At 44.9% G+C, this 23783-nt stretch overlaps 1 protein-coding gene across 4 annotated transcripts in view; it reads right to left on the bottom strand.

Annotated features, from left to right (window-relative positions):
- Window positions 1-23783, bottom strand: part of WHRN (whirlin) — a 114977-nt gene continuing 91194 nt past the window's right edge. For 2 of the 4 annotated variants that reach the window (XM_081896378.1, XM_081896375.1), the window contains 6 exons: window positions 19819-19851; window positions 12987-13058; window positions 7785-8382; window positions 4585-4793; window positions 2658-2780; window positions 1-953 (listed from right to left, as the gene is read on the bottom strand). In XM_081896378.1, coding sequence (XP_081752504.1) covers window positions 771-953; window positions 2658-2780; window positions 4585-4793; window positions 7785-8382; window positions 12987-13058; window positions 19819-19851 — 1218 coding nt within the window. In that variant the 3' untranslated portion in view covers window positions 1-770. The remainder of the gene's footprint in view (window positions 954-2657; window positions 2781-4584; window positions 4794-7784; window positions 8383-12986; window positions 13059-19818; window positions 19852-23783) is intronic. The other 2 variants (XM_081896376.1, XM_081896377.1) reach the window with 2 other exon arrangements.

The raw sequence follows: 23783 nt of genomic DNA, 5'->3' as shown, positions 1-23783 counted from the left end.
TTTCCTAACGTATGTCATTTATTGAAAAATTAAAAGCACAAGCTCTTTCATATATAAATACAGTGACATTGCTGGCCATTTACAAGGCATTGTTCATGGCAGGCTGTGAATTGGTGGGAAGGCAGAGTATAAGAACCTCACGCCAGGTGTGTCACAGAGGTTAAACCCCAAAGCATTACAAATGGCGCCCCCTGGAAGCCCCTCTCTCCTCTAGGACTGCTCGAGAAGTGGAGGTGGGCTCTTCCTTCACCCAACCCACAGGTGCTCTGAAGCTGGTGCAAAATGCTACTCTGAAGCAGGTGCAAGCAATGGAAGAGCTTGAGAGGGTGGGGTGAGGTATTCAGACAAGTGACTGGCCAAGTCATTCAAACACAGAGACAAAATAGGCAGAGATGGGACATCTACGCCATAGTTCACCAACCAGATGAGAATGGTTTATGGAAAGAACTATTATCAGGAGGTGACTTGACTCTCTTTGTTTCTCCTCTATGTTCCATTGCTCTTTGTTCCCACAGACCACCCGGCCGGGCTCAGTCTTGGAGTGGTAGCAGAGAAGCTGCTTTGAGTACCAGTGCAACAACCCAAAGCATATATCCTGCATGTGCTCTGTGTGCGGCATGCGTACATGTGTTGCTGGGCTTCAGGTGGGAGTTATCTGGGTCTTGTGATAGTGCATGTGTGCTAACATGCACGTGACAGTCTATTCGAACCCTTGTTCTTGCTTTGTTTCTTCCTTGCATTTGGCTTTTGGACCTTTCTGGGCCCTATCCCTAAAGTGAGACATTAAACTCAGTGACTAGGAAATCAACACAGTCCTTGTCCTTCGCTTTAAATGCCTCGGCGATGATGCGAGCGGCTTCCCGGTGCTCTTTCCCATGCATTGCCACTCCATTCACCTCCAGGATCACGTGGCCCACCTTCAGCTTCCCACAGTTGTGGGCAGAGCCTCCCCTCTGGAGCAGGAGCAGAAGAAAGAAAGAAGATATTAAGAGGCAGAACGAGCTGATATATTGTTGTGAGTTTTGCTGTCCTGAGCAGTCATAACATTGACTTTCGATTTCATTTTGCACATTACTCAGAGAACTCTGGTTATTGGGTGGTTCATAAAGAGATTAAAATAAATAAACAAAATACTTGTATTAACAATAATGCAGAACTTAAAAAAAACAACAAGTATTTTGCTCAATTAATTGCAGGAACATTTTGGTCAATCAAATTCATTATACAGTCATACCTTGTGTTACAGATGCTTTGGGTTGCGCCTTTTCGGGTTGTGCATCACACCAAACCAGGAAGTACCAGAACAGGTTATTTCCAGGTTTCAGTGCTCACACATGCGCAGAAATCGCGCTTTGCACACCCACCCTGGAAGAATGGCAGATGAAAGTGATAGACTATATGGAACTGGCGGAAATGACTGGCAGAATCCGGGACCAGGGAGAAGAGTTGGTGGAAGAAGATTGGAAGAAATTTAAAGACTATTTGCAGAAACATTGTAAAATTAATGAATGTTAAAATGATGTCGGATTGAAATGAAGCGGTTTTAGCAACAAGGTTAAAAAGAATATGTAAAAATGGATTGATAACAGATGAAAATGTAAAGCTACAATATGTTAAGATATAGAATTAAGATAAAAACAAAGAGGGAAAGGATTTGCTGAATTAACCATGCGAACTGGAATACAAAAAAGGGAGGTGTGAGGAGGTCAGGGAAATAAGTAAATGAAATATAAGTCATGAAAAGATTGATTTGTTTTAAATTGTTTTCTATTTTTATTTTTCCTTTTTTCTTCTTTTTTATTATGTAACTTCTTTCTTTCTGTAAAACTTTAATAAATATCTTTAAAATAAATAAATAAATCGCGCTTTGCACATGTGCAGAAGCGCTGAATCACAACCCACGCGTGTGCAGATGCAACGCTGCGGGTTGTGAATGTGTCTCCTGCATGGATCACGTTTGCAACCCGAGCATCCACGGTAAATTCCATTGAACACAGTGGGATTCATTCATGTAGTGTAGGGTTGAATGCTGAAGGACTGCACTCCCCTTTAAGGAGTGTCTCAGCAGTTTTTCCTTCTGTGTTTAGTGGCTGGTGCAGGGATGTTGAGCCAGGGTGAGGGGAGAGAGAGAAATGACCAGAGAGGATGCATTTGCTCCAAAAACCTAAATATGCCCACGGACCTAAAAAGGTTGGAACCGCCATGGAAGCACAACTTGGAAACTGCCAAGGGTCTTGGCAGACCACATAGTTATTTTTCTGACTCTTTAGCAAATGTAAAGCACCATGCCAGATGCTGCATGATTTTTAATTGTATTTCAGTGCTTCTTTTATTTCTTGTATACTGCATTTTATTACATCTTACAGAATTCAAAACGTAATACCATGAAATCCAAGGTAAGAAACAGAAACGCAGCTTAAAGTCAATATGAACATTGAATGCATAGGGTGTGCCAGCTCTCATCTTCAACCACAAGTACATAGACATGCCACAGACCTCCTGAATGAAGGGCTGGTGGTTCACGATCCACAGCTGGGGAACCTCCTCATCTACTCAGCGCAGGATGCAGCCTTGCTCTGATACATTTCTAATCATTTCGGACCCTGAAAGAGATGTACCTACCAGTGACTGAGAGCACCAGGCACCAGCTCCCTTACCTGTATGGTCACAATACGCGGCAACGGCTGGCGAGTGTTGGCTCCTCCCTCAATGGCAATGCCCAAGGTAGGGGCACTTTTTGTCACCCGAATCAGGTGGGATGTTGGTTCCAGGAGACCTGGCTGTGGTGGAAGAGAAAAAGAGCACGACAACCCAGGGTTATTATTTACTTCTTCTATCCCACTCCTGCAAAGCTTTTGCTCCCTTTTTGCTATTTGAATATAAATTAGACCCCTTTCCCCAGTTCAGGATTCACGACTTTACCTTAAAACACAATATTGTGGCCAACCACACCTTGAATGGTGCTCCAGAAACAAAGGGCCAACCAGGATTAGGAGGAGCTTGGGGTGAAAGCTGAAGCTGTCACTCAATTGTGAACTCCCTCCCAGCCCAACATCTTCCAACATTTCTCCTTTTAGAACTTTCAGAAGTTCTAAATCATGGGTAGGCAAACTAAGGCCCATATCCGGCCCAATCACCTTCTAAATCCGGCCCCCAGACGGTCCGGGAATCAGCGTGTTTTTACTTGAGTAGAATGTGTGCTTTTATTTAAAATGCATCTCTGGGTTAATTGTGGGGCATAGGAATTCGTTCATATTTTTTTTCCAAAATATAGTCTGGCCCCCCATGAGGTCTGAGGGTCCCTGCTGAAAAAGTTTGCTGACCCTTGAAACTAAAGCATTTCTCCTTTTAGAAAGCATGAGCTATGCTGCCCTCTCGTGGAATAGCCTTCAATTGGCATTGCTTCAGCTACTTTTATATATGCAACTGTTTTATCAACGTTTGCATTATATTGTTGGTTACGTTGGGATGCCTCTTGGGAAGTGATATCTAAATTAAGAACAAGGACAGGGGCATATATGTAACCCCAACTTCCAAAAAAGAAAAGCCAGGATAGATAATTAAACACCACCATATAGTGCTGATTGCTGAAGAACTGATGCTTTTGAATTATGGTGCTGGAGGAGACTCTTGAGAGTCCCATGGACTGCAAGAAGATCAAACCTATCCATTCTTAAGGAAATCAGCCCTGAGTGCTCACTGGAAGGACAGATCATGAAGCTGAGACTCCAATACTTTGGCCACCTCATGAGAAGAGAAGCCTCCCTGGAAAAGACCCTGATGTTGGGAAGGATGGAGGGCACAAGGAGAAGGGGGCGACAGAGGACGAGATGGTGGGACAGTGTTCTCGAAGCTACCAGCATGAGTTTGACCAAAATGCGGGAGGCAGTGGAAGACAGAAGTGCCTGGCGTGCTCTGGCCCATGGGGTCATGAAGAGTCGGACATGACTAAACGACTAAACAACAACAACTCTGGGTTACTGAGGGGACAGTACACACAGGAAGCTGTTGGAAGACTGGGGAAGAACCCAGTGTAAGAGGTGAGGAAGGTACAAAATCCCAGGTTAGGAGGCTGGGAGAAGAATAAAAACAGTGGAAGCCTAGGGGCCTGAGGAGTGTGTGGGCATGCGGGGAAGCAGGTTCCTAACCACTGGAACCCAGTGTGAAAAGGCATGATTTTTGCACCCCTCCTGGACCTGTGCTATTGGCTGGGGCCAACCTCTAAGTACACCTCTGAATAAGAACCTCTGTCTCACTTACAAGTTAGAGCCTCTGTGTATGTGTTTTGGAGCAGGAGCTGAGACAGCCACCTGTCAGCAATTCTGAGCTAGGTGGACCAGTGAGGCTGTTGGGATTTTTGACTACGTGCTGTTTGATGCAGCTTCCCACAGAAGCAATTAAGGAGTTGGCCAAAGGCTCAGAAGACTGAGCAGGGGGAGTTTTTCTGCCTAGAGATATGGGACCTTGCATGCAACTCTGCTATTGGATACCAACCCTTCACCTGGTCCTTTGAAAGTGGCTCAGGACTGACCTCCCCCACATGTTGCTTTTGTTTCCCATGGCTGGTACCCAGTGATGTCTTACCGGTTTGGGGCCTGCCTCTAAGGGCCCGTCAGCCTTCAGTGGTGCTTCCTGCGGGCTCTTGCTTTTTATGGGACCCTGCGGCCGGCTCCTGTCTTTGGCGCTGAGCTCTGTGTCCCCGATGTCCACACCGCTGTCCTCACTGAGGGTCTGCCCACTGTCTGAAAGCTGAGAGAGTGTTGAGGCTGCGGCAGACGACAATGGGAGAAAGGCTGTTAAGAAAGTGCCAGAGGAGAGGAATCAGGCTGACTGTCAGAGGTGGAATTTGGAAGGAGCCCCGATCTAATTAGGCCACACAAAACATTGGAAGCACATTTATAGCACATTGCTCCCCCCAAAGAACACTGGGAGTTTGATAAGTGTAGTGGGAACTGTTGTTCCATGAGGGGCAATGTACTGTTTCTAGGATTTGTTGTGAGCAGCCATTGGGCTAATATTCTGGGGTGGTCACGCAACCCCTAATTTGCTGCTGAAAGCCTTTACCATGTTATGGCACAAATATTCTGGTTTATTCTTGTCTGTCCCATGTTTGCTGTGCTACAGTTCCCTTCCGGACAGCACCCGGGATGAATCATGGAACAAACTGAAGCAGAATAAGCCTGCCACTAAGACACTATCATTGTGTCAAAGGTATGCTGCTGCACACTGTGCCCACAATCAAGCACCAGTCTGGAGCGGCCTGGATAACCCAAACACATTAAACACAGCACTGGATAAGCTCTAAGGTCTATAGCAAGATCTGACAACCTTTTAAAGCCTTATGGGCACCTTTTGATTTTTGTGGGTGCCACTCTTTTTGGACACTATTTCTTCCTCCACTCACCAGCTGATGGGTGGCAAGTTTACATCTTGCTGCTCTTACTTCTGGATTGGACTGCAGGTGGGGGGTGTACCATGGCATTTACTCTAGAAAACCCTTAACAGTTTGGGACCAGTTTACTTGCTGGATCGCCTTACCCCATATTTATGCCTACTGGCAGTGGTGGAGCTTCATGCTCCGGCACTGGGGGGGGGGAGCAGGCGGGGGGGCTGGCATGCGTCCTGGGGGCATGGCGCCCAGGGTGGGGTGGCCGCGATGGCACCCCCCCATGATCGTGCTGCTGGGGCGGTGCACTCCCCCTGCACTCCTCTTCCTCCGCCAGTGCCCACTGGACTTCTTCAGTCTGCAGAACTGGCACCGTCACAAGTATCATCTAATGTCCATTCCACACTTGCAAGGAATCAGTTCTTCACTCCAGTGGCACCTCCACTTTGGAACTCCCTATCCATTGCCATTAGGCATGCCCGTTTTCACCATCTGCTAAAAGCTTTTTGGATGTTGTTGTTTAAGCAAACCTGCCCAGACATGTAAACCTAACGTGTGTTTTAAGATTAATTTTAAAACTGCTGATTTTATTTTGAATATTTTCTTTTTGGCTAACTTATTGTTAACTTCTGATTTTATAGGTAACTTTAATGTACATTTCATGTAACCTGCTTAGAAGGTTTGATGATTTAATATATTGCTAAATGAATAAATGGAAATGAATCAGTGAACTATGGCCTCTGTCGCTTTAAGATGCCCTGCAGATCTTGAGACCCCCTCCTGTTTCCTGTGATGTGAGAACAGAATAAAATAGAGGAATAACAACAGTCTTAACAGGAAAGGAAAAAATCTATAAAAAGAAGGAACAAATGCATGTAGTTTAGCAAAGAGTATCACAAGAGGGAAGCAAAGTTGCAGCTATAAATGTACTTGCAAGGTTCAATGGGGAGGCGGGGGAGACTGGAGATTTTATCTGAGAAGTTTCGCTCTGGAGTTATTAGAGTCCTATGCTAATTAGTGGATTTTCCCTTACAAGTAGTGGTGCTGATCTCTGGTTAAGAGGAGACTGGGCAGAGCCTTCAAGTTAGGAATATTATGTAGCATTGCAACTGCATACCCTCCAGCATTCCTCAAATGAAAATAGGGGCATTTCTCACTCCCCCCCTCCACTGACCCTCCTTAACCTTCATCTCCCCCCCCCCAATCATTTCCTAACAGGATAAGGGTGAGTGCCGCCGCCACTAAACCAATGGGACACAGCTCACACAACCTCCATCATCCTGAGAAAAACCCTTAATCCTGATTTCATTTTATTCTTTGGTAGCTTTACAAAAAGGAAAACACACACCAATAAATAAAGTTTAGGAAGGGGCAAGATTAGATGCACACACACACACACACACACACACAAAGTACTTTTTTAATTAAAAAAAATCAAGACTCTGCACTCCACTCTGCTCCCCCTTTCTTCCTGCCCTCTGTCTGCCCCTCAGAAGTGGTTTGTCACATGGGGCTGTGGCAGCCTCTCCTTCTCTGTTCTCCAACAGCTGTTATGAACTGCCCAAGGGAGGAGGTTGGCAGAAGCAGCCATGGAGAGACACAGAGAAGCTTTTGTCATTCTAGGCCTATCCCTGGAAAACAGGGACACTTGGAGGGTATGTAACTGAGTCAGGACATTGGTTCTATCTAGCTTAGTATTGTCTAGCTTAGTATATGGCAGCAACTCTCCATGATTTTAGTCAGAAGTCTTTTCCAGCCCCTCTTGGGAGATGACAGGAGATGCAGGGACCTTCTGCATGCAAAACAAATATGCTCTACCACTGGATTGTGGCCCTTCCCTTTGAATATGTAGAGTTTTCAGAAGGGCACATTGGCTCTTAGCTACCAAGAGAAGGTGGCCCTCTTCAGTGGGGAGTTTTGTCACCCCAAAATCCCCCCTTCATGTTTCTGCTGCTCTGATCCATATTGAAGCTAATTAGTTTCCACTAAGTGTATTTAATTGTTTGATTTTACATGTGTGTGTGATACCCCACCCACAATCAAACACACAAAAATCAAGTTGTGGTGTTTTGTGCATGCTACCCAAGGGGGCCTGGCGTGCGTCCTGGGAGCATGGCATGCCACCTGCGGGGGCATGGTGCCCAGTGATGGTGCATGCCCAGGGGGCAGCCACGATGGTACCCCCCTTCCCGGTAGTGCCAGGGGTGGTGTGCTCCCCCCACCGTCTTTCCTCCGCCAGGAAGGAAATGTGGCACTTGGACTGCAAATGGTACCCCACCTATGTTTTAACTGGTGTTTGAGGCCCTCCTCAAATGTCTGGCAAAAAGCAGGTTATAAACACATTAAAGAGCAGAACATGCCCATCATTAACCAGTCCGCTAACAGAAGAAATCCTCACCTCTGGCCTGGGGCAAAGACCTCACTTCATTCACATCTGGTTCGCTGTTGGGCTGATGAACTTCCACCATGATAAAGTGCTGTGCAGTGCCAGCTTCCCCACCTCCCTTCTCGCTGGGAGGCGGAGGAGCAGGATGGGATGGAGGTGGTGGAGGAGGAGGGGATGGTGCACTGGGGTTGAGAAGGGTGCCGATTTGTGTTGCTCTCTCAGGAGAAGGGTTCTTCAGCCGTGTTGGTGACTGGACCCGAGGGAAGGGCCCAATCAGGTGTTGGTTGACCAGCAACAAGTGGGCATCCAGGGGCCTCCGGGAGGAATGGGTGGCAGGAGAGACAGAAGCATAGATGGCGCTGGAGGTGGAGTCCTCTGTGGAGGAGGAGGCAATGCTGCCTGTATCCTTCTCAGAGAGGCTGGATGGTGGTGTGGGGTTCCGGGGTGCAACAAAGAACAGGCCTGACTGGGAAGATTCTGAAGAGGGTCGCTTGAGGGTGTTGTTTGCTGAGGTCCTGTCCTGGGGGGCAGAGGGGTCTTCTGTCATTTGAGAGGGAGGAGGAGGAGGCTTGAAGGCCGGAGGCTCCTCAGGGAAGGAGGAAACATCATCCTGATTAGACCACAGAGACAAAACAACAACAACCCTTTTTAAGATGGTGGTAAACAATGGTGGTACCATACCTGCCTCTGATAAACAGCCACTATCAAACTTCTGGTGAACAAGGGCAACTGTCTTTTCAGACCACTGGTCCATCTGTTATCATCATGTACCAAATTTATTCACCCAAAGAGGCTTCTAAGCCAATGATGGAGGAAAACCAGTGACAGAAACATTAAAATATGAAGCATCCGTGATTAAAATAGGCAAACCCCCCACAATCCCATTAAAACAACACCACTGTTAAAATAGGAGACTGATTGAGAGATCAAGATACTGCCTGCAGGGCCTCTTCTATTGAGACCTATGCCTTATCACCTTCTGCTATTTGAAGTACATACACTAGACTAGGCTGTGTTTCCTGTAGAAATCTGCCCTATACATTGAGATGATCTAACGAGGCCCTGCTGTAGGTTTCTAGCTCTCAGAGGCCCACTCTCCAAAACTTGGAAAGTTGGACAAGTGTGTCATTCCTCAAAAGTAGATGTTATGCAGTGTTTGCTTGGGGAGGACACCAAACAGAATCAGGGTCTATTGTATTGTGGCACCCCAAATGTGGAATACCCTCCAAAACAAAAAACATTTTCCTGGCTCCTACTTTGGAGAACACCCCCCAACTTGCTCCTATTGATGGTGCTGATCCTGGTGAATAGCTTTGAACCAAGGTATCTAAAAGGTAGTTTCATAACTTATATATCCAAGGAATGCCCTGGAATTGGACCTGTTAGAGCGGTGGCACAGTGGAGAGGCAATGTCTCTATTGTGTTTTTGGTACCTGTTGAAGATCTCTGTTTCCCAATGAATCTTTCTAAGTGGAGATTTTCATCCCAGCTCATATCTGTACTGAGTTTGAAACTGTTTTTAACCATGAAAGTGTTCGTGATTTTTAAATTAAGATTTTGATTAATTTTTCATAAATTAACCAATTAATTTAAACTTCAAATTTGTTACACATTTTTCTTATGTGTTTCCTTATGTGTTTCCATATGTGTTTTCTTACACATATGACTTCCTACGTTCCTTTCCATTCTGTTTTTATACCCATCCCTTTTGTATACTGCATAATATCACACACTTCACCTAATACTTGTTTCTGTATTACGTAATAGTCTATTTCATATATTGTCACTTCCCAGTACTCAGATTTCAAATCCTGTCCACAATTTCATTTGCTTATATTTCTCAAATAATAATAATAAGGCTTCCCATTTGTGTTGATCTCTTATTTTCACCATTAACTTTGCCAGTTCTGCATACTCCATTTATTTTAGGAGGCAGTCTTCTTTCACTGGATTTTTCTCTTCTTTCCAGTTCTGTGCATATAAGATTCTGTGCTGTTGTTGTTGCATACATAAATAATTTAACCATCTTCTTTGGGACCTCTGACCCAATTATCCCTTGGAGAAAAGCCTCAGACTTTTGAGGAATAGCCAGTTTAAATATATTTTTCATCTCATTATGTATCATTTCCCAAAAGTCTTTACACACGTTCACCACATATGAAACAATACCCCTTCCTTATGTTTACACTTCCAGCATTTATCTGCAACAGTCTTATACATCTTTGCCAATTTATTTAGCATTAAATACCATATGTATATAATTTTCATAAAATTTTCTTTAAAGTAAAAGTAAAACTGGCTGTGTTTAATTTTTTAATTTAACTTTTTTTTAAAAAAAATATTTTTTGTGAATTTTTAAAAGCATACTATCATTGTTTTAATATATGAACTCCTATATGTATATATATATATTCACTGCTGTTGTTTTTGTTGTGAAATCACTTTAAGATATTTCATGGGAATTGATCCATAAATGGAAGTGAATAAATAAATATGAATGCTGCAATGTCAACAGCATAATCCACCTCCACCTTAATTTCGTTGTTCTGTATGGGACAATGACAATAAAAATTATTGTGTCGTATCGTATCCTCTGTCCCAGGCAGATCATGGCAGGGATTGTGTCTGGTGTTGCAGAACGAGCCTTGAATTATTCCATTCCGCTGCCTTGCTCTGCCTGAGTGAGTTTCTATCTGAGGAGTCCGAATGGACAAGGACAAAGTAAAGCAGTCCACTTCCAGGTGTACCTTGAAATTATAATATCTCAGTGGAGAGGAGATGGATGCTATGGCAATGAGAAGTATCCACCCAGAACAGAAGTGAATATAATAAACTTCATCTCAAATGTTGAGGGCTGAACCACGAATAGAAGGGCATTGTTAACTGCATGGCTTGTAGAAGTTCACCTTATGATGGTATAGGAAGGAGACTCATCTGTGGTGGCACCTACTCACCTTGGAGATGAGTCAGGCACCAACTTTTGGATGCTTCTGCCATGGTTTAAAAACTCATGTTTGCTCCAGGATTCCTAGGCCACTCATGGCAGATTTCTTTTTAGCACCCTGATTAGTGCAATTTATGTCAATATTTTTATTTATAGCTTTTTAAGCATATATATGCCTTGCTGCTATGTTTTGTGCTTGGGTTGCAACCCTACTCAGTAGATTCACTGAAATTGATGGACACCGCACTATATATTGAAAGCAGTATCAAGCCACTCTAAACAGGCATGGCTTCCCCCGAAGAATCCTGAGAACAGTAGTTTGTTAACGGTGCTGAGAGCTGTTAGGAGACCTCTACTCCCTTTGCATAGCTACAGTTCTCAGAGTTCCCTGGGAAGAGTGATTGATCCTCCCCATGCAGCTGCTGGGTGACCTTGGGCCACTCACACTTCGTTGAAGTCTCTCAGCCCCACTCACTTCACAGGGTGTTTATTGTGGGGGATGAAGGGAAAGGAGATTGTTAGCCACTTTGAGAGTCCTTAAGGGGAGTGATAAAGCGGGATATCAAATCCAAACAACTCCTCCTCCTCCTCTTCTTCTTCTTCAACCACTCTAGGGGTGGGAAAGGAGGTAGCCTACAAACTCAGTTCCCTTAAGAAACTGCAGTTTCCAGCCGTGACTATTTAAAGTGGCTCTAAGTGCAGATGGGGCCAAACTGATATTCAATCATTTCAATGAACTGAATTGGATACAACCAGTGGTTCTTATTTTAGTTGCAAACCACAAGTGGGACATCCATGCAATATTAGGCCTGTGCCATTATTCCTACATTTACCCAATGTCCACTTTAATAAATACTCAGCATCAGTGGCAGCTGGTAACATAGGAGCCAACTCCTAGGGGCTGTGGGGGCTTCACCCCCCCAATAAAATGTTTGAGGGGGCCAGCCCCCCCAGTTTCTGGGCACTGTCATTCAAACGGGGTGTGTGCACCACATTCATGTGATCAGTTATGTGGGGTGGGACTTACCTGGGCCCCTGCAATACTTTATTCAAGTTGGTACCCCTGGCTGGTAACCACTGGAGCTGGTGGAGTGGTGGGCAAAGCAGCTAATGGGAGGTAGATTAATCTCTCTCCCCCCCCCCCCCGTGTGTGACTGGAGGCAGTGTAAACCTGTTTTCTCCCATCCTCCTCTGTTGCAAAATTACAGTGCACACTTAAGCCATTCTCATACGAAAGATTCAGTGGGCTAAAGCTGGACTTCTAGAAACCTTGCATTTCTAGGTGTCAAGAATAAATACCTAGATTAGGAGTAGAAGGATCTGTCACTTTTGGTCCTCTCGGTTTCTCATTTTTCCAATCAAGAATTCAGTTCTTCACTTTCTGCAGCAATTTGTGATTATTATTTTTAAACATCTCCCATGAAAAACACCAGCATCTCAGTGCAAATTTAGCTCAACAAACTCATTTTGTTTGCATTTTTGACTCGTGTTTACATTTTTTCAAGCAATTCCCCCTAATATAACGCATTCTTATATTTTACTTTCACTAAGATGCGTGTTTTTATGCACACTTGACCCTACATTTTTGTACACATTGTTTTTGGAGAACTGCATCACACAATTCAGAAAAGTGTAATTTTTGAAGGATGGTTACGTTTCAGTTCGCGTAAGTGTGAATTTCACAGATTTAGCTTCAGATGTGTACTGATTTGAGCTTTCCCTTCATCCCTAACCAAGATATACCGTACCTGTAATTTTTCAGGTCACCTTATGCAAAGAGAGATGGGCAGAAAGAACTCCAGGGAATCTTGGAATGATAAAAAAATAAATAAATGTATGACTATGACCCTGGGGAGTTAGGATTGCTGGGCCATAGTTATGGAAGCTGAGCTGCAGACATAATCAAAGTAAGGCTCTGCCCCACTCACCCCCTGCCCCATTCCATAGGGATTGGAATCCTCTGCTAATTGCTCAAAATCAAGCTTTTCCAGCGAAAAAGACTCAAGCTGTTCACATTTCAAGACAAATGTATTGTAGAGCAATAGAACAGTAGGATATATGCCAGATGGTGGCCAATTAGGAAGCCTGGCATAAGGTGTGATCATGAAAATCAGCTGCCAATTAGATTAATATCTTCACGCCAAGAAAGTGCATGTTTGCTGCATATTGCGTGGCACCCTGGATATGTGTCCTGGTCCTGATAGAGAGGCAGCATTACTGTGGGCAAGTGAAGGCTGATGATGGTAGGGTCGGATGAGAACATGCCTTACCAGTGAGATGTCAGGCAGGGCATTGATGTTGCTTTGACTTCCGTTTCTGCTCCCTTCCAAGTCTGACGTATTCTAGCCACAAAGGAGGAAGATAAAGGTCCTATTTTTATTTTGTAATAAATAAATAAATATAATAATAATAAAATAATATTTTTTTATTTATACCCTGCCCTTCCCGGGTCAAAAACCAGGCTCAGGGCAGCTAACAACAAATTTAAAACACTTAATTGTAAAAGCAGCATAAAATACAGTATAAAAACATGAATAACAATAAAATTCAAAGTTCAGAAATCAATTTAGGGGAAATCCATCTAATAAGCATTAGATAATCCCCAGGGCTAGCTGGCTGAATTGGTTCTACTTGGGCCAGCGAGGAGACCAGGGGAGAATTAGCTGTGGGGTCTCAGAGTGGGTGATCTTCATAAAGGGGGAGGGGGAGGGAAGAGAAGGAAATAAAAGATCAGGCTGAATTCAAATTAAAGGCCAGGTGGAATAGCTCTGACTTACAGGTCCGACAGAAGGAGGTTGAATCCTGAAGGGCCCTCGTCTCACGGAACAGAGCATTCCATTAGGTTGGAGCCATCACTGAAAAGGCCCTGGCCCTGGTGGAGGATAGTCTGACTTCCTTAGGGCCGGGACCTCTAAACTATGCTTATTCATGGACCTTAAGGTCCTCTGTGGGGCATACCAGGAGATAAATAAATCATACACCTCTCTTTTAAACAAGGTTCTCTGGGTTGCATGCAGCAGGTCTTGCCATCCTTTTGGGGGCCTATGATACATTTGCAAACCAGAAAAACTTCTGTAGGCACCACACAGTTACTACAACTCTTCCTCTCCTCTGGTGTAACTAGTAGTGTAGTGGCTAATTCTGAAGTGCAAAGTCCCTTCATCAAAGTCATAACTACACCCACTTATAGGATTATATAATCATTAGCCATGCATCACAATGATCAATACAGATTTCCATGTGCTGGCTCTAATATTTTTTTGTGCGTACATGGGCAAATTGCTTGGCATGCTCCAATATCTTCTTTTGGGGTGACTTAAGTTATGTTTCCCTTGAAGTTCCATTGTGCATAGAAGAATTTGCACACAGTTCTCTTGAAAATGAAGCCACTTCTATTTTCAGTGTTTCTAAATGATTGGTTTTGGAACATATAGAATAACTCCTCTGCCTCAGTGATGCAAGACTAAAACTACTAGCACATTTGCAAAGCTTTATCATTTCAAATTGGATAGGGGACCATGTGTTGACCCTCCCAACTCTACAATTCTCTGATTCCTTGGTGTTCTTACTACATGTCTTCTTCTCCAGAGTGACCCTAGCAGCTTCAGTGGTTGACTTCGCTCATTTCACCCTTATCAGTCAGTTCCAATCAGAACAAAGGTTAAGAAGACTTTTTCTCAGTGCCTTAAAAGCTATCTGTTATGTACTGAAGTTCTCACCCTGGGCCAGCAGGGGGATACTGTAGATAGTTTTCACTCAGGTCCACGTCAGTTATTTTAGGCGGGGAAACCCTGGGTTGTTGTTGCTACAATGTTGACAGCCAGCTGCCTATAAAAGGAGGCCGGCTGAGTTGTTTGCTGTTCAGTTCTGTCCAGCTTACAAATAAAGAGCTGCTCTGGAGAAATCGCTGTGTTGTCTGCTATGTTCGCCCACAACTTAACACTATCCTTTCATGCTGATTGTGTGGTTCTAAGATGCTGGAGGCAGAGACCCTGCTGCAGAAATAGTAATGGGTGTTTGCCCCTCCCTCTAGTGACCCTGGACCACTGCACCTCTGGCTGTAACTACCCTGAAACTTGTACCACTGTTAGAATTGAAAGAAATCCATCTACTGGTCAAAAAATACTTCCAGGCCTAATTTCAACGGGGGTGGGTGGGGGGGTGGGATCCTGTAGGAGTCATATGTACCGTATTTTTTGCTCTATAAGACTCACTTTTTCCCTCCTTAAAAGTAAGGGGAAATGTGTGTGTGGCTTATAGAGTGAATGCAGGCTGCGCAGCTATCCCAGAAGCCAGAACAGCAAGAAGAATCGCTGCTTTCGCTGCACAGCGATCCCTCTTGTTGTTCTGGCTTCTGAAATTCAGAATATTTTTTTTCTTGTTTTCCTCCTCCAAAAACTAGGCGCGTCTTATGGTCTGGTGCGTCTTATAGAGCGAAGAATACGGTACTTGCAGGCCTCATGTTGGTGACCCAAGGTTTACAGAACGCATGGAACAACAAACAAAACTCTCTGCAGTCAGTTATAGCCACACAGCCATGCCCTGCCCCCCAATCTCCTTCAGAGCCAATGGAAATTAATGAATGAATAGAAACCTACCCACATGATGCCGGCACAAAAACATTGCACACACTATGCAAAAGTATGAAAGTTTACTACCCTCATTATCTGCCTCCCCGCTCTCTTTCCTCACCTCTCTTCTCCCCCAACTTTATACTATATTCAACATCTCACATTAAATAGAGCTGATCTGTGGGAAGGACTCTGTGATCTGAAATTAGAGACGATGTGTGTACTTTTGTAACCCAAGAAAATCTTTAAATTTAAAAAATGCCACTCTCCCCCTCTCTTGCACACACAAACACTATTTTTACATAATTATTTCCCTGTCACCAAATCAGTTCCTTCTCAGGTGTATACAGGTCCCCCCTCCAGCTTTTAAATCTAATTATAGCCCAAATGCCATTATCAAATGTCAAAATAATGCTGAAAATGAATCAAGGGAAATGGGAGATTAGATTCTTTTTTTTAAAAGCAAACATTAAATAGCTAGTTTGTCTCTCTGGCAGTCAAGGGACTGGTAGAGCCGTCAGTCAGAAAATTATTGAAGGTGATGTGTTGTTGAGGGGGGAAAGGACCAGAAAAGATGAGGTATACACCTCCTGTTGGTTCAATTAACATTGGGGGCTTTCCTTAAAATGTCATTCTTCTGCTTGGGGCTGTCTGGAATGGAACTCTACATCCAAGTGGATCGATTACAGACCAAACTGTAGGGTGAGGGTTAGTGGAGTCTGTAACCTGAAGTGTCTGTAACCCGAGGTACCACTGTACTGTATATAAAACTGACAGATGGAGAATTGGAATTCCTTTTTATTTCTCTCTCTCTTTTCCTTCCTTTTCTTTTTTCCATTCTTTTAGTATTTTTATCTTCCTGCATCTTCTTCTTTCCTTACTTTGCTTTTTCTTCTTTTTTGGCATCCTCTACTCTGGGTTACTGAGGGGACAGTACACACAGGGAGGTGTTGGAAGACTGGAGAAGAACCCAGTGTAAGAGGTGAGGAAGGTACAAAATCCCAGATTAGGAGGCTGGAAGAAGAATAAAAACAGTGGAAGCCTAGGGGCCTGAGGAGTGTGTGGGCATGCGGGGAAGCAGGTTCCTAGCCACTGGAACCCAGTGTGAAAAGGCATGATTTTTGCACCCCTCCTGGACCTGTGCCATTGGCGGGGGCCAACCCCTAAGTACACCTCTGAACAAGAACCTCTGTCTCACAAGTTAGAGCCTCTGCGTATATGTTTTGGAGCAGGAGCTGAGACAGCCACCTGTCAGCAATTCTGAGCTAGGTGGACCAGTGAGGCTGTTGGGATTTTTGACTACGTGCTGTTTGATGCAGCTTCCCACAGAAGCAATTAAGGAGTTGGCCAAAGTCCAAGAAGACTGAGCAGAGGGAGTTATTTTCCCTAGAGATATGGGACCTTGGATACAACTCTGCTATCGGTCAAGGTCTCCACATAGGCATGATGACTCATGACCTTCCTGGTTGGTTGGTTGGTTGGTTGGTCAGTGTGTGGTTTGAGAGTTCGTTGGAGTTTGTTCTGTGAGAGAGTTAAGATCCGTGTCTGTATCCTGTATATAGTAACTTGCAATTCTGCTGTAAATAATAAACCTATAAGTAACCAAGTTACTGGTAGCAGCGTCTTGGTCCTGCTTCATCATGCCTGCAAGTGACTGCTTTTGGGCAGTCTGCATATGCTCTGCTATATTCAACAGGTTCTGGCTAAGATCCATTTGAACAGAGACAGCTTCCTAAATTCCTAAAAAGAATATATGGGTGGGGGTGAAGTTGAAGGAGCTGTGAGGGTATGAAAGGTTGGGCAAGGTGTAAATGGAGAGGAAGGGGGTTTGGCAACAGGGGTTGGGGTAGGCAGCACTGGTGGTCTTGCATGCAGGGGTGGCAGCCTCTAGTATGTGTGTGGATATAGTTCAACCACTCTCATGTGTTGCATTACATAGCTGGAAAATAGATAAAATAAACATTATGGCACTGCCCCCCATTTTGAGGCCAGCTCTGTTTTAAGCAAATTAGCAATAAATGCAATGCTATGACCAGGCATAGCTACTTCCAATTATCTCAGCACACAATTAACCTCCCACTTAGAGGACCAGCCTGTGATCCAAAAAGAAAAAGCAAGCTATTAGCCAGGGAGGTGATGATAAAGCAGGCCTGGCCAGATGGTTTGCATTGGTCAGGCACTGAGAGGAAGAATCAAGGAAGCAGCTTCCTATTTCAACTGATCAATATGCTGTTTGTCACTTCCTTCAACCCCCGTCATCTGTGTAAACCACACAATTACTGAAATATCAATTTTAGAGGAAATGGGATTGATAGCACTAGAAGGATAGCACTCAAACTAGCCTATTGTGCGAAGATAAAAATGTTATTTGTTGTTCCATACTCCACAATAAAATATGCCATGGAAACGTTCTTGAACATATTTTACCTGCTGAGTTGCAGATGTGATTTGGCATTTAGATCAAAGGTTCCCATAGTGGGCAGTTGCATACCTGGAGGGTGGGAATTCAGTGGGAATACCTAAGGGAGTGTTAAGAGGGAAGGGGGTGGCAGTAGAGTGCTGGAGGTGTAAATGGCTATCACACTTAGAAAAGCTGATATCGCTAGATCAAGCTCACCAGTTTTATCGAACTCGTTAATTAAACCAAGTATTAACTGGATTTTTAATAAGTGTGCAGTTAATTGTTACTGTATTGAATGTTATTGTGTTGTTATCTTCTGTACTGGGTTGTGCAAACCACGTTTTACAGGGTAGGGAGCACTGGGGATGAGTTTATGGAACTGGGCAGATGTTGACAAGTGTGCACCAAGGGAAGGGTGGCTGGAGTCTGGCTCAGAAGAGGGGGGCAGTGATTTGTGGAGACCTGTGCCAGCCAGGAGGCAAGAGCTGAAGGCAGGGGAAGCTTTCAGAGCTGAAAGCTAGAGACGGAGCTGTCTTTCCCAATGGGTTCACTGGTACATTGCGCCAGGGCCCTGGCCTCTCAGGGGTGCCCCAGCGAGTGGGGGAGCTGTGCAGCTTTGCCAGCAGCCTCCCCTTTCCTCCCTGCATACCCACCAGCTGCGCTCTGTCAACAATATGGCTGGTGGGTGTGCAGCTTCCTTCCCAAGCCCCCGCGGGAGGAGAGTGGTCCCCGCAGAGGTTTGGGAAAAGGATGGCAACTCTGGGAAATGGGGGGGGGTACGCCAGAGGGATCTTTGCACCACAGCTCTGAATATGCTTAAGACGGTCCTGGGTAGAGCACAGGATGGGTGAGAAGAAGAGGCAGGTGAGGCAATTGAAGGCCACTGTCTTCCAGAACCAGGAGGGATGAGCAGAGGAAGTTGCCACACAGGTGCATTCTCCGACTATGTGCATACAGCCTTTACATAAACAGGTGGAGGAAGACTGGTCCCCAGTTGCTACAGCTGCTCCATAGAGTGTGGACCTGGGAACAGCAGCCTAGTTGCAAGATTGGTGTGTAGCTATCCAGAGCTGTAGAAGTGGCTGTATAAGTTATCTTTGACAATATCTGCTGGGTGCGCTCCTTTGGCTGGGGAATGCCCTTGACATAAGGGGATGGTGGCCCAAAAGAGTTTGGGAACCACTGATTGAAATGATTTTGGGAATGTTTAAATAATTATCTAGGGGATAAGGGTTCATCAAGAAAGACCCGGTTACATTTTGAATGATACTACATAGGGAAATGCTCCCTGATACCAATATGAGGGATTCTATGGAATGCAGATAGAGAGAATTGATAAGAATAATGATCTGTTGTGACCTTGACAGAAGCGTGCAATAGATGAATCTTCTTGTGTTTTGGCTCATCTTCCTCTTCTTTTCTCTTTTCTCTCTCCCCCCTTTCCTTTCTTTTCTTTTCTTTTTATTTCATTTTTTCTCCTCTTCCTCCTTTCCTTTTTCTTCTTTCCTTTTTCTTTCCCATAATGGCTTATGTTCTATGCCATGTACTTTAATATTTTTGTAGGTTTTTTTAGCTTTTTCCATTATTATTAAGAATTTTTCTTTTGTAATTTTGGTTGTTTATATTTATTTGTATTTTTTTAAAGGAAAATAAAAGTATATAAAAAAAGAAAGAAAGAAAGAAATGATTTTGGTACAGGGTTTGATGGGCATCAGGAGCTGACTGCAGCCTTCCAAACATCTCTATTTGGCCCTTAGGGCTTTCCCCATACCACAACTCCTCTCCCCAGGAAATACCCCTCAGTGGCCCAGCATCATACCCTCCTTAGAGTGTTCATGCCTGGCTGGAAGGTGTCCTCGAATTCCAATGATGTCTCCTGCTTGCCCAGGTGGACTGTGTGTAGAAACTAGACTATTGTGCAAAGGTAAAAAGTTTTATTTGTTGCTCCACTTCCTTTTGCCTCTTACTTTGCCCACCTCTGGCACGTGACCCCAGAAGGTAGCCCAGATGGGAATGTAGCCCTCAGGCTGGAAAAAGCAGGTACTTTGGGCAAGTCCCATCCAGCTCATTTCCCCTGTGACTTGTTAACAGGAACCAAACCCCAGCCAGCACCCATTAAGAGTTGCTTACCTCCATGAGGTCAATAAGCCACAAGAGTCGCTCCTGGTGGGACCATTTTTAAAAAGATAAAATAATGGATAGGAGAAGAGAAATATGTTAGAAGGAGGGTAAAATAAGCAAACAATCGGTTCAGTGTTCAAACACACCCATGGTACCAGCTGAGCTCTTGAAAAAAGAGGGTTGAACAATGGTGTATATCGCCCAGTATCCATTTAAAAACTGCTTTAAGTGCTGCTTTTGCATTTCTGGGTTTTGTTGTTTTTAATTGTGATTTGACATTATTAATTGTTGTTATGAAACATTTGTCCGCCAATGGAGAACAGAGTGATGCATGACAAAAGAAAAATAATGCATAAAGAGATGGGGGGGGGGGACAAACCCAAAATCGAAGCATTCAGAAAATTAACAACAATTATAAATACAAACCCTCACTTTACTGTTCAGGGCCTTAGACAAGGATCCTCTCCCAGTCCTACCTAGAGATCCTAAGGATTGAACCTGCGACCTTCTGCATGCAAAGCTGGTGTTCTATTGCTGAGCTACAGCCCTCATGTCAAACTGTTTAAACAGTTGTAGCCCCTAATGTGCACCACAGTGTGTGGAGGGGTTGTACTTGTTGGCCCTTGAGGGGTCCCTTAAAGGTAAAGGTAAAGGGACCCCTGACCATTAGGTCCAGTCATGACCGACTCTGGGGTTGCGGCGCTCATCTCACTTTATTGGCCGAGGGAGCTGGCATACAGCTTCCAGGTCATGTGGCCAGCATGACTAAGCCGCTTCTGGCAAACCATAGCAGCGCAAGGAAACGCCGTTTACCTTCCCGCCAGAGTGGTACCTATTTAGCTACTTGTACTTTGATGTGCTTTCGAACTGCTAGGTTGGCAGGAGCTGGGATCGAGCAACGGGAGCTCACCCCATCGCTGGGATTTGAACCACCGACCCTCTGATCGGCAAGCCCTAGGCTCTGTGGTTTAACCCACAGTGCCACCCGCTTAGGAATGAGGGGTCCCTTACAACTGTACAATTCTGTGATTTGATGCAGAAGGCCCTTCGGTGCACGCCATTGCTGCAAATCCTAGTTTTAAGATCCTTCTTTGCTGATCCTATTATTATTTATTATATTTCTATACTGCCCTTCATCCAAGGATCACAGCATAGTTTAAGGACAGAGCTGGCTGCTACTGGAGGGTGTTCTCCTGAAGATACTTAGGCTTGGGGCAGTGGTGGTTGGTGCCCATTGGAACAGCAGGTGGCGCCAGAGCTAATGACAGAGACAACTAATTCCAGCTTTGACCCCATCCTGCTCCCTGCTTCCACGTAGGGCAACACTGAGGTTAAGGAGGAGGGTGCTGACAGTCACCCCTCCCCCACGGCCTTACATGGATGAAAGTAATAATAATAATAATAATAATAATAATAATAATAATAATAATAATAAAAATAAATAAATTTTATTTATACCCCACCCTCCCCGGCCAGAGCCGGGCTCAGGGCGGCTAACACCAATAAAATCACAGTAAAAACATAATGGGGGGGGGGGGAGAAAAAGAAAAGGAAAAAAACCACACAATTTAAAATACAGGTTAAAATGCAATTTAAAATGCAGCCTCATTTTAAAAGTAGCCGATAAATCAACACCATAAGGGTCAGACTGAGTCCAAACCAAAGGCCAGGCGGAACAGCTCTGTCTTGCAGGCCCTGCAGAAAGATGTCAAATCCCGCAGTGCCCTAGTCTCTTGTGACAGAGCGTTCCACCAAGTCGGGGCCAGTACTGAAAAGGCCCTGGCCCTAGTTGAGACCAATCTAACCACCTTGCGACTTGGGACCTTAAAAATGTTGTCATTTGTGGACCTTAAGGTCCTCCGCGGGGCATACCGGGAGAGGCAGTCCTGTAGGTACGTGGGTCCTAGGCCACATAGGACTTTAAAGGTCAAAACCAGCCCCTTAAACCTGACCCTGTACTCCACCAGGAGCCAATGCAGCTGGAAAAACACTGGGTGAATGTGATCCTGTGGCAAGGACCCTGTAAGGAGCCTCGCCACGGCATTCTGCACCCGTTGGAGTTTCTGGGTCAGCTTCAAGGGCAGCCCCGCATAGAGCGAGTTACAATAATCAAGCCTGGAGGTGACCGTCGCATGGATCACTGTGGCCAGATCAGGGTGAGAAAGGTAAGGGACCAACTGCTTAATACGCCGGAGATGGAAAAGTAAGAAGACAGACAGGCCGGGAATGGTTGAGGTTCGTTGGGCAGTGCCCCATTTTCCCGCCAGAACCAGCCTCCGCTGGCTATGAGCCATTTAGGGAATTATGAACACCTTGAACAAGGCCTGGCTGCTTACGGGCAGACAGCACAGTGCTTTAAAGAGCAGAGTGCCACTCTCCCATTTTGCTGCACCAATTAGCAACCCAGCATGGCGTTCCCTTCTGTGCAACTTTGCAGGGACCAGAAGCCAGTGCTGAGCAGTACCAGAGGCAAAAGTAGGAGAACTGAATGCAAATTTTACCCTTTTTTTACAGTGGGCTAGTTTCTACACCCACACATCCAGTCAAGCAGGAAGAATAATCAGAGGACAGATTACAGGCAGGCAAAAACACTCAAGGAGGGTACAGAACAAGGCCGGTGACCTCAGCTAGAGAAGCCTCAAGGGCCACAGGTGACCCCCTGGGCCTAAGATGCCGCACTCCTATTCTAAATAATCAGAGTGAGGGCAGAACAAAAAGCTGTAAGCTGCTTAGAAGCCATGTTGGCATATCAACTGTATAACAACAACAAGAAATTAATTAATAATATTTCTAGAATTAGCCCTCAAAAAACACAGCAGTGTGGTTTCCTATTCCATCTCCAGGCAAACACTCCCAGCCTCCTCCAGCCTCCACTCTTGGGCAATGCCTGCCTTTGAACTACCAGAATCATCAGCTCCATTTATTAAAAGAGGTTTTCAATTTCCCAAGGCTGCTAATGCGTTTATGATGAAAAGGTGTTTTATGGCCAGCAAATTAATTTTGTGGCGGTGAGGCTGCATGCTTAGAGGTGATTATGCTAACTTAATTAGACGTCGTGTATGTGACGAGGTCTCTGAGATGTTATATAGCAATGACTCTGAGGGCGGGGAAGGTTGGCAGGAGGGGAGAGGTGAAGAGGTCAGCTGAGCATGCATAACGCTATGTTTCCCCACATAGCCCTACAGAAAGCGGCAAAGTCTATGATTGGGTGTAGTTTTAACAGGCAGAAGTCAGGGAGAAAAGACCCTAAGGACCTAAGGATGCAAGAAGAGCCTTGCCAAAGGCCCATCAAGTCCAGCATCTCCTTCTCACAGAAGCCAAAGGGAAGCCTACAGGCAGGTCCTGAACCCAACAACATTCTCCACACTTGAGATTCCCCACAAGTGGTATTCAGAGGCAGAGTGCCTCTGACGGTGGAGGTAGAACATACTCTTAATGACAAGTAGCCTAGATAGTCTTCTCCTCCATGAATTTGTCTAACCCCCCTTTAAAGCCATCCAAATTGGTGGCTGCCACTGCATCTCGTTTGGCTATGTGATGATGTCATAAAGTCAAATCAGATGGAGACGATACCTAGCTGTGCCTTTAAATGTAAGGTTGTTTCATCCTGTATGGGAGGGGGGCTTGCAATTTGGATGGTGCCCCATATATCTGATTTGTATTAGTTGGAGCTTGCATCTCCCCCCTGGAAATTGCATGCACAGGGCCTACAATCTGGAACTGGGGCAAAGGATTAAAACTTCCAGTCTTCCCCCTCTTACTAAGATACCAGTCTAGATTGTGCTGGCAATTTGTGTTTTAATAAGCAGCAGCCTCAAGACGTAAGAAGCCATCTTATACAGAGAGGTCTGTAGTTTCCGGTTCCAAAGGCAAAGGCACTTTGAAAGGAGATCAATGTTTCTCAGGTTCAGGACAATGAACAGTGCTCCTGTAACTGATGCCAACCATCCAAGTTGTCTCAGCAAAGTCCTGGA

The sequence above is a fragment of the Podarcis melisellensis genome, assembly GCF_964234715.1.
Source record: "Podarcis melisellensis genome assembly, chromosome: Z".
NCBI classification, from domain to species: domain Eukaryota; kingdom Metazoa; phylum Chordata; class Lepidosauria; order Squamata; family Lacertidae; genus Podarcis; species Podarcis melisellensis.
This window is presented reverse-complemented; position numbering and strand designations above follow the sequence as displayed.